Below are 12,104 nucleotides of genomic sequence, written 5' to 3' on the forward strand. Positions count from 1 at the left end.
GTTTTTATTTTGACAGTTTTGACTTATACATTCAGGCATGAACATATCTGTTATAGCCACAGCAGTGCATTTCACAATCACACTGTACCAAAGATGGACTCATTTTCATTTGTTTATTTTTTGCCGTCCAAAAATAGAACACAGAGCTTCTTTTAGCTTAAGAAAGTGCTTCATGTGCTGCCCGGTGGTCTATTGGTTAAGGCAGCAGCACACATGCCCGGCTCCATGTTGTGAGTCCCACATTGTCCTCCCTTCTCTTTCATCCCAATGTCATGATAAGCTGTCCTGTCTAATAAAGCCTACGGGCCAAAAAGTCCTAAAAAAAGCTTCATTGTTCTTGAATATTTCCTGAAAAGAGAACGTGTTCTTAATTTACAGCCAAAAGAGTAATTACTATTGAATATGCACATCACACGCTATTCATTATCTGCTAAAGTATTAATTATATCATACAAAAACACATACATTTTTGGTAAAGCAAAAAATACTGTCAGTTACTTTACCATTTTACTTACGAGGATTGGCAATTCTATACTGTCATTTTCCCACATACACTCTCTACTTTCTCAAACTTGTATCGATTAAAATAACAATAAGAGCCCTAATTATTTCTCCCTTTCAGACGACAGGCCCGTGATGGAGAGCAGATTTGTAGCGGGCCCCGATCATCTGCTGTATCTGTCACATCCACAGTTGCACTAGCACTGTTCCTCTGGTGTCAAAGCTCTCCAAACCAAGCAGATGGAGAAAGCTGGCAACAGAAGGCCCCGCAATCACGGATCATTTGATTGGAGATCTGATTTAATTATTCAACCAAGTGGCTTGTCTTGGAGAGAAGTCAATCGGCGCGGCCTACTGTACAATATGTGTAAGCAACTGTTACAATGGTCTGTTAATAAAGAGATGAGACGCTGCGCAGCCAGGAAGGCTAGCAAAGAAAGACTGGGACAAAAGGAAATGGCTGAAAAAAACACATATACGATGTGTTTTGCTTCATAAATTGATGTCAAACATGACAAAACGCATTATAAATAACAAAACAACAATAAAGAATGTAGAATATGAGAGAAAGAAAAAGACTAAACATGTTAGCGTATTTGAAACAGTAATTTAAAAAGAATAGTGTCAGCCAATTTCTCATGTTTTAATTGAATTTCCATTAAGAGTTTGGTCATTTTAATCAAATATGTTAAATTACAGGGAATTATATGAAATGACTCTAACATTAAACAATGAAGCACAATAACTGATTCACTCTTATCCAGTCCACCCAGGTAATAAATGGATCCATCTCATCGAATTTAAGAAATGACCCATCCCACCCATCAAATAACGTGACTCATCATAAAGTCTCCCATAATGTAAACTAACCTGTTCCACCAGGATAAAAAGAAATCAGATTTGGCATAAAAAATGACCACTGTCCCGTCCCACTGAATATGTAAATGAGCAAAAACCCACTGCATTTGAACTGATCCCACCCAGCACATCGCTCTGTGTCCCATCAGCCACTTTCACTGACAAATACCCTCAAAATATGAATTGACCCATCCCATCAAGCATGTAAATGAACAAAAACCTGCATTTGAACAGACCCCATCCAATGTTTGACCCATCCCACTCATCTTGCATGTTGACCCACCAAAACAAGACCAGATTTGGAACATTTGACTTTTTCCCACCCTAACCTGCCTCACCCATATCACCCAGCAGACAGTACAAACAGACCCATCTCATCCATCACATTAAATGACCCATCCCACCCACCACACATTTTGGGAGGGATGCGACAATTGTTTATTTGTGTAAACAATTGCACCACAAATTTGACCTGATCTGACCATCAGGGTTGGGGTTAGATGTCGCCCAAACATGATAAATGTTTTCTTAATAAATAAATCATGCAAAAAGATGTCACACGAGGCTAAAGCCGGTTTATCGTTTAGCGTTTTCTCAATTAATTTCACTTCTGTGGCTCTACACTGTGTTTTAACTTTATGTATTGCATTGAGTATGGATAATGTCAGATGCGAGATCGATAAGAACACACGAGAGATTTGTTTTGCTAAGTCTGTTCAACATATACAATGCCTTTCATTGGAAATACGGCAGTTTGTCAAGATCAAGTCTGTGCTTAGAGAGAAATGTCTTGATGCTTTTTGCCATCTTAAGTCTGCGTTCTCATAAAAGCATAAAAGCGTTTAAAAGCGTTCGGGGAGCCGTAGCGAGCCAGAACCCTTTGAAAGCTCATACCTAGCTGGGTCCACTTTGCTTCACTTAAAGCAGAACTAAGTAACATTTTCATCTCGTTAAACATCTTTGTAAGTCCCTTTGATGGTCAATATGTATTTTCGGGGCGTTTGAAATGTCCGCCGTCGCCCCTGCTGTCTCTGGGCAGAAAAACAGTCTTTAATATTTAGCAATGTGACATATTTTTGCATGTGATTATACTGTCTTATTACGATACGAAAAGAAAGAAAAAACATTTGAAGAAAAATAATTATTCTGACTACAAGGAAGCTGTAGGGAGAGCTCTATCGACAGAGTTACTTAGTTCTGTTTCAAGACAGTGGTGACACTTTCAAACCGTCCCTACCTGTTCCAAAGTGAACCTATCCCACCAAGATCTATCCCACCAAGCACGTACCCTGTTGTACCCATCATACCCGGTACAAAGTGACCCATCCCATCCAACAAATTCAATGACCAATCCCACCTGCTTTATATTTTGACCCACCTCACACACACATAGACAAATACATTTACTTCATGACAAACTCTGCGCGCTTCATTGAACTATTTTGTTTTCAGATTGACAAAATATAAAGTTACGAAGTTATTGAGGGTAAAATACTGTTAATTTATTGAGCAAAAAACTGAAATTACAAATGTTGATTTTCATGTTTGCCACTGCAGAACTGTCACACGGGCACAACAAAGGCAGCAGGACAATGAGCCAAAATTACAATCATGTCCGATTCCGCTCTGTGATTTGAAGATGTAAATTAAAAAGCGTCGGCAGTAGTTTGCGGTGTGAAAAAAAAAAACCCAAAAAACAAAATGAGACGTATTTAACATTCACGGACAAAGCTGAAAAAGTGACAATCGTCCGTCTCCATGGAGATCGGTAATGTCCGCGAATCATTGTGTGGACTAGTGTGGGCAGGCTTAATGCAGATAGGATGCCATTATTATTTTCTGTATCCTAATGACCATCATTATGCATGGACACTGATTGAATTCCATTTGTTACCTGCGTTTGAGCCTGAGTGGAATAATTACCATTTAAGTATCGCTATTAAAATTCATGCACGGATGTTCGGCTTCCTTTAAAAATAACTACTCTTTGAAAAATGGCTGTAATGCGACAAGTCTAATTACATATAGCGCTTATTGTGGCTTTTTAAGTTTGTCTGTAAATGGAAGAGATAGAAAAGGAAACTATTCCATTTATATCAATGCAGCAGGCGTTTAATATTTAATTAAAATAGATCGGCAGCTAAGTGTGATCAATACAGCAGCCGCTCTGAGGGACTTTTTCAACCGCTGCTGTCACATACAAAGTGTAACTGCTAATGTCTACTGTTCAGCAATTTTATATTTTTTTTTATAATACACAAAAAGAACAAATAAACAGGTCTGGAGAGTCAAAAAGTAAACAAATGCAACAAAAAGTATAAAGACAATGTCTGACATGTTGTTTAGCAAAACCGTCCTGTCTAAAATTGTGTCCAGTTTCAAATTAAAATGCAAATGTTTTGTTCTCCATTTTACCAATGTCCATTGCTAATTGTTCCCAGCCCTTGACATTTGGCCAGGCCAGTGTCCTCCATGTCTTTGTGATTGCTTTTTGTCCCAAAGCCTAAAGTACATTTAGTTTTTCTAAAGGATGTTGCTGTCTGAACTCACACTACACAGAACAGCCTAGCGCAAAATGTGGAGGAGAGAAGGGAAGACATGCAGCAAATGATCAGAGCCATGATTCAAACTCACAATGCCTCAACCACTCGACCACCAGGCAGCAACCTAAAGTGCATTTTGAAGATATCAATTGATCATTTTCATTGCAGGAGTTTTTAGTCCCACATGCATCGTTTTAAGTGGAATGTTGACGATAATTTGTAGTGTTTTATTCAGCTCAGTCCAGTGTTTCTGAACAGACCGTGTGAACATGATGAGCTTCCCTGTGAATACTGTGCATGAAGAGTTTTTTCCATTGCTGAGGTCATGTAGGGTATAAAGGAAAATTGTTGCTTCTTTTACTGTAGGTGTAATTCATGTGGAAAAAAGTTGAAGAAGCGCTGATTTAATGGGTTTGAGAAAAAACCTGTTAAACCAAACCTGACCCAATCACTGATGGGTTGAATACTGTATGTTTGTTACTTTGGTCGAGATTGAGTTGTGTTCTACAGCTGAGGTGGAGATGGGTTTAGAATACTCTCCATTCACACTGTCTGGGCCCTTACTAGAAGTTACATTGAGTTTTGCAGGGTACTCTGTGTAAACTCAGTAAACACAGTATTTAGTGAAACCTTTGCTCTAAAAAGATCTGACACCTTCAAGAAATAAATGTCATCGCGCACAAACTCTGTACCGCAACACGTTTTTCTCCATTGACCACAAACTTGTACAATCCACTTTCCACCTTAACCAGTTTGCTTCCACGTACAAGTTTTTACATCTTGGGTAAATAAGACTTTGTGCTTAGCTAATACAGCCGTCTCTGTCTCCACTCCTCCACCATAGCACTTGTGAACGGATCTGGGCTAAGCTAATCCATCAATGACAGATTAGCGCTACGGCCACTTCCACACACATTAAAGGGGGACAAATGCAGAATTGCCGGTGAACAAGACGGGATTTTGAAGCCAAGAGTGGGACTTGTAGGTGATTTATCAAAGTCAGGGCCAGTGAGGGGAGAGCCGGTTTGAGTGTGTGCCTCTCAGGCAGGCCAGCACGCCGAGTTTACTGTAAATCAGGCAGCTTTTATTACTGGATTCAGTGCCATATCCTCCGCGGACACTACCGTACTCACTTTAACACCGAGCCTATTAGGATTTGAGTCAGACTGCAAAGGGATTGGATACACAATAAATCAAGGCAATGATTTCTCAGTTTGGTGCTTGTTTCTTCACAGGAGGTAATGCTTTGCTCTCGTAAAATGCTACAGCGCGTGAAATGACCGAGCTTAACTGGTAGCAAGGATTTGATTCAGTCTAGGATAACAAATAATATATAAAAACATTCTAGAATGAGTGGACACAATAAGAGATACACCTGATCAATCTGTAGTTCATGAGTTAAGATGTTGGCCCTGTCCGCCGATTGGAACAGGCGTAAAGTCAGTTTAGTAGATGGATCATAACTCACCCTTGTGGTCTTATTTTCAAATGATAACAATAAATTCCCTTTCAACTGCTCGGGATGATAACCTTTTCAAATCAATCTATTGGCACTAGTTTATGTTTTGCCTCACCTAAATCCGAGGGCACGATTTTGGCCTTCTGCAATAATTTGGAATCGTGGACAAAGTAAACACTAGCGTTCTATTAAAGTAACAGTAGAGGAACTCAAATGGGACACATTTTGCCCTTTGCTTGACTTTCAAAAGTGCAGAATGCTGTGAGCTTGTAGCACTAGCCTCAGCTAACCGGCATGACTACGATGACCATGCAGTGAGATGCTCAGACACTCCAAAAATGTGTATTCCTAATGAATGTGTCCATTTTACAATTTAAAATTTCCAATCCAAAAAAGATGAAACAATCAAGCAGTGGACAACCATCTTAAAACACAAATCTCATCTTATGAACAAACTTTATACTTTATAAGTATATTTACTTGCATGACATTTTTATTTTAAATCATTGTTTGGATTACTTCTTTTCACGTGTACATTTTAGCAATGTGCATGGTCAGTTCAGTGGCAGAATGGACACCGCTGAGCAAAATCATTCCTGTTGTCCTGCTGACACAAGGACAGAGCGGAATGTGCCCATATATGAGACACTGAACACACCTCTCTGACCTCTATAGGTGCAGAGCTGTTGTTCCACAGTAAAAAAATCTGCTCTTGGACGTGCGATAATATAGAATTGTGGCTATATCATTTCCGTTAAAGGTGCACTATGTGACTCTTGTCCTGCCTCTAGCTTTCTATGTGCATGGCTTTAACCCATTCCAGAGTTATTTTATAACTCACTGCTTAACAGATTTAACCTGTAACTTGGCCTGATGGCGTCACCTGCTTTTCTCCACGGCAATAGTTCAATCAACAAGCAGGCGGTGAGCCCTTCACCAGTAAAGTTACATAGTGCCTCTTTAACATTGGATGAAACAACCTACTCCAATTTTCTTCCAGATTATACCAGGTAAAGTCCAAAGAAAGTGCTACTAACCATAATAGGAATGAAGTACCAGTGATTTTGTCAGTATTTTCATGTATTTTGTGATATGTGTCCTGCTGACCTCTTGACCAAGTCACAGTAGCAAAATGCAGTTGTTTAAATTGACGCAATACAGTTTTGTACTTTTTTAGTTGTAAAAATGGACACAATGCAGTGTGTGTGTTTTTTTTTAATTGACCTGATGCAGTTGTAGCTATAAAACTGACAAATAGTATTGAAGTATATGACCTAATGTCCTGCTATAAGAGCTACTTGGTTGACTGTCCCCTCCGTGTCCTGCCTGATGGGAAGGATTTCTCCATAGAGCTCATGTCAGTGGAATTAGCATGTTCCAGAGCGGGAGGGAGAGAGAGGACGGGTGAAGGCTAAGTCCATGCATCAGTGTGGGCCCACCCTGCTCTGTATAAGAGGCAAAGTCCCTGTATCACACAGTCCGGAAGATACCAGCCCTGTGCCTCAAGGCTGGACACGAAATACAGAGGAAATCCTACTGAAGTGTTTGTCAGACTGGACGAGGCACACGTGTGATTGATTATAAATAAGATCGGAGGAGACTATAGGGACGGCAGGAAACTGAGAGCCTTTTGAAAAATATAAGGCATATGTCAAATGTCAGACACAGACGACAATGCTTTTAATATAGTTGATAATAAATTAAATTCACTTGTTTTACTTCATTTCCAGTTGTGTTTAAAAACAGGCGCATTAAGTTAATCAGCGACACAGACATTTGGGGGGATGAGCCTGGAGAAGGACACGTCAGCACCACAATGTTCTAAAGCATCCCACTATTTTCTTCCTTCATAGATTGTATCATGACAACATTTTGTGACAGAATCAGACCACGGTACGCTATCTGCATCTAATTGTAAAATATTTTATTCATTGCAAATCCGGATTTTCCACCTTTTGGAATGAGAGCACTGGCGGTCCACTCCTTCTTCTCTTCTCCATCTGAATAAAGCCGTTCTTAAGCACACACACAAAAAGTTCTTCTATGTGGAATGAGTAGGATGGATTGAAATACCTACTTCCTTCTTTTAAAGATTAGAAAATCAGGTCATCAGCTTTTTAACAGTATGATATGACTACAGCAATGCCCCTAACCCTCCTGTATACACTCAAATCTGTATGTGTCATGATTTAACATATACTGTGAGTCTGAAAAGGCTATGACAGTGGAGCATAATGGATCAAGCAGTATGTAAAATGTCATGTTTTGTACATTTGGCTTCAGGTGTGGCGCATGCGCAGGGTGTTTCGGAGCTTTTGTCCAGCGTTTGGAATTCCAACATGGCAGTGGTCATCCCCGCGCTCCAAATACTACGACTGGTTTCAGATGACAAGCAGCTTTTACGTAAAGTTCTTCCATGGACCATTAAGGCACAGGCCTCTTGGTTTCCATGTCACTTTTAGAGGTAACCCAACCCTGTTTAGCAATGACAGAAACATTTATGAACGCAACAGTTTAAGGGACTAGAATCTTGGGTGTATGATACTGACTCCCGATGATGATATTCAGAGGATATTATGTAAATCCAACAGAAATGTGTAAAAACTTCTCATTAAACAATTAGTTTAAAATTGGGTTTTATCATCAGATGAATGTGAAATGTCTGTAAAGACGAATCACAAAACAGAAACATCACTTTTGTTTTTACTACGAACAATATATTTCATACACAATTTCACCATAGTTTGTATTGCCCAAGAACATTTAACGAGATTATTTCCTCATCTATAACTCGACACGCTTAAACGTCAATTAGTGAAATGATAAGCTATGTTTACATCCCGGACGCCCACTCACCTCAACAAATCATCCCAAATTTCTGGCAGCGCCTCCTTAAATGACACCCCCCTGTTGGCCAAGTTTCCGCCGCATAAAAGTTGACCCCGGGCGGGCGCTTAATGGACAGATCGCCGTGTCATTGGGGCGAGTAATCTATTTGGAAAAGTGGCGAGGAGAGAGAGAGGAAAGAAAGAAAAGGAAAGAAAGAAAAGAAAGAAAGAAAGAAAGAAAGAGGGGGAGCGCGCACCCTCACACACATACTTTCCTCTAATGGGGCTGCGCGCCCAATGTGTGTTTTATGTCATCCGCGGTGGCTAATATCGCACGTTTCCTTTCCTCCCTCAGCAAAACAAGTAAAATGACAAGCTTCGGCCGCGCAGTCTGGTTGGTGGACGAAGCAGGCGCGTAAAAAAAAAAAAAAAAAGAAAAAAAGAAAAAAGAAAGAAAGAAAGCAGCGTTAGCGCCGGTCTCCCGTACATACTCGCACCTCTCCCCGCGCTCCTCCGGTTCCTTCCCTCTCTCCTCCTCCTCGTCCTCCTCCCGCGTCAGTCCTCGTACGTAACCATCGCACGACGACAACTCGGGGACGCGGAACGGAACCAAAGCGGGACGTTGAGTTAGTTTTGCCCCCGAAAAGTTGCGCGGTCGGACATGTGAGAAGAGGCGAGGACGCGAGAAGTGGGCTGCGACGAGGCGACGAGGTGGCGAGCTGTGGAATTCCGCCTCGTGAACATTTCCTCGTGTTTCGTCCTCTTCTGCCGCGCGTGTTTTTTCTGTGTTTTTTCCCCCGCCACACGCGCGAAGACATGATCACGAGCAGCGCGATTTATGGTACGTGCACGGGTTTGTGTGGTGTGCTTTTCACGCGTGGGTTGTGTGTGAGTTGGTGGTGATGCGTGTGAAGGATTCGTCCTGACGCGGGGTTTTCACGCGTGTTGTGGTTTGTTGCGTGCACGTGTCGCTCCGGAAAGTTTATTGTGAACGATGCATGTTACAAATAGGTATTATTATTTAAACAGTTTTGCATTTTTAGATCCGTTACAGCAGTTGTTACTCAAATAACGTGTCTTGTTTGCAAAAATAGTCTGATTATTATTGTCAATGTGTTATATTTTCACTTTGATAACGTTTGACAGGTGCAATTTAACGGTTATAAATAGCATTTGTTACTTTGCCTGTGACAAAAACTCACAAGATTGCCCAAAGCACTGATTTTATATGCAATATTAATATTAAATTTAAATTGTGATTTAATATTTTTGCAGCACAAATATAAGCGTGACTGTAGTCTTCTTTTATTGTAGTATAAATAACATTAAATGCACAACATAACACTCATTTCACACACATTTTGAATTCCAGTGTTAGATAGAGCGTGAAATGCATGTACAATTTTAATATACTTACAGAATATTTTGACATTTTTGTGCAGTTTGGTTTCTAAAGCTGAAAAGAGATGCAAGAGATGCATATATATGTGTAAAAAAATGGGTGTCCTTTTAATGCGAGCCGTTTGGAGTTTTAGCAGGACTATTACACGATTAATTTGATTGCACATAAAATGCCACTGAATTTAAGTTACAGTGTTTAAAATCTGGGCTCGTACATTTTGGTTTTATGAAGGAAGATAAAGATGACGTTAAAATTTACTGTCAGCTGTAATATCTAATAGTGCTGCTGGCTTAAAGTGCAGTTCTGTTCGTGTTATTGCATCACACTGCACTGCTGCTGAAAGAGTTCTCCAGATTTAACGCTTTTATGACATGATTATGGTTTAAAGTTGCATAATGTGAAAACACGTTCGATCTTTGCCTGGGAAAGTTTGTTCGCTTTAACGTATTTATAGTATTGATAATTCAAAATATATATATATATATATATATATATATATATATATATATATATATATATTAAGAGAATGCTGATTATCAATGCAGAAACAATAATGGATTATCAATGACAAATATCATCATAATCATTTTTCATATAACAACTTAATAATATGTTCTAATACACATGAAATTTAGGAAGGTATAGTTGATTTTTCAATTTGTGAGCAAATTCAGGAGACTTCTTTGCAACAAAAACACGTGTTATTGTCATGTCAGTTCTGCTGAATTGTAAATTGTGATCTCTATTTTAATACGGGACAATACTTTAATTACTTTTTTGCAATAATTAAGAAATATAGAATGGTAACACAAAATAATCTCACGCATGTTCTTCTGAACTCTCTTTCTTTCTGTACTTCAATGCAATAGTGTTTGTTTGTTTGTTTGTGTGTTTGTTGATGATCTGGACATAATTGTGTTAAGAAAGGTATAGATATCATTGTGTACTGTATTGGACATAAAAAGAAAGTAGTTTCTGCTCTGAAAATAATTGGAATATGAAAGAAAAAAACAACGTACATTTATCAAAATGACAGATACAGTCACAGGAGTTTAGCATAATCTTGTTTTAAATGCCATATTAAATCACTTGAATTTGGTTTATAAGAACACATTTAAGTTGTGCTTCAGAATAGTCTTAATGATCCTTAGGCTGACTGAATATTTAGAAATTCTAAAGCAATTTTTGACTTGGTAAAATATCATCTTCCATTACTGTAAAGCATTTAAAATAAGTAGAATAGCGTTTTACCAACAAAACCCTTTTTATCTTTCTTTACAATTATATGTTTGTTGCGCTTCAAAAAATCAAAAGACATTTACAGTTTTGACAACATTTAGCGTTTTTATCTTATGTGTTTGAGTTTCATGAGAGGAAATGAAACATCATCCTGCTCAAGCGTGTTTTCAGCGCTGTCCGTGAAAAAATAATAATAAAATATATGTATGAAAAAGAAAAAAAAGGAAAAAATCCCAGTCTGTTCATTAGACATTGTGTGAGACCGGTTGCATTAGCGTGAGAAACGTTCATATTTTCATTTAGAGATGCGCTCAGTTTGAAAACACTTTTGTTTAGATGTAAGGTGGGCATATATGACATTAAATCATTGAAGCGTAAATGCGTACAGCGAATCGTTATAACATTCATGAAATTATACATAAAAGCGTTTAGGAATGACATCAGAAGAAACAGGAGTATGCAGACTGGGCAAATGTGGTAGAAAAAAGCATCGATATCAGAATTTCAACACTAAAATGTGCTGCAAATATTCAAATGTTGGTTTATTCCGACACTCTCATCTCCATTATAAGAACATGCTTTCAGTTAAAAAGGGTAGTACATTTGGACAGATTTATATAAGCACAGTTCAAGTTATTTTGCGGTAAAAATATTAAACTTTTTCTTGAGACGCATTTAGCTTCTTTTTGTCTATAATAACGACACTACATCCCCATTCGAATTTTGGAGTTTTTGTCAAAATGTAGTTCTTGTTCCTGAATACTATACTTTATACTATATATTTTTGTATATTGCAGAGTAGTCAGAACGTTTAACTAAATCTCAGAACGACCCAGAATGCAGATGGAACCGTACAATTCCAAGCGCACAAAATGACTTGTAGCATAGCAATTTTATTTTGTCACACATTTGAATTGAATGTTTATTGCACATACAGACATTACACTGACGTCTGACAAAGTTATAATTTCAACACCATAATTTATGCCACACTCCAATCATACCATCACCAAATTAAATGTGTAAGATCATACTAATATGTAATCGCTTCAAAAATGCACCAGCAGCGTCATGGAATATTGCATTTTATTCCACTCGATTCAGTCATTTTTTGCGTTTCCCGTATTTACATTTTTTCATATTTGATTACATTACTGTACATTGTTTTTATACATATAAGTACAATGTACTTTTGTAACATTAATTAATGTTGCAGTTTCCTTCCTGCGTTTATCTCCTTGATGCTAATTAACACACGTCATTTTGAGGTTATT

General features: G+C 38.5%; 1 protein-coding gene across 1 annotated transcript in view; it reads left to right on the forward strand.

The window, feature by feature from the left end:
* The first annotated feature begins 8,964 nt into the window (after positions 1-8,964).
* The window catches only part of fign (fidgetin), a 34,244-nt gene continuing 31,104 nt past the window's right edge, over positions 8,965-12,104 (forward strand). Inside the window, exon 1 of the mRNA XM_072444337.1 lies at positions 8,965-9,030. Coding sequence (XP_072300438.1) covers positions 9,006-9,030 — 25 coding nt within the window. The 5' untranslated portion in view covers positions 8,965-9,005. The remainder of the gene's footprint in view (positions 9,031-12,104) is intronic.

Source organism: Eucyclogobius newberryi, unplaced genomic scaffold (assembly GCF_026437365.1).
Source record: "Eucyclogobius newberryi isolate DKJ021-1_F unplaced genomic scaffold, fEucNew1.0.hap1 SCAF_14, whole genome shotgun sequence".
Taxonomy (NCBI): Eukaryota; Metazoa; Chordata; class Actinopteri; order Gobiiformes; family Gobiidae; genus Eucyclogobius; species Eucyclogobius newberryi.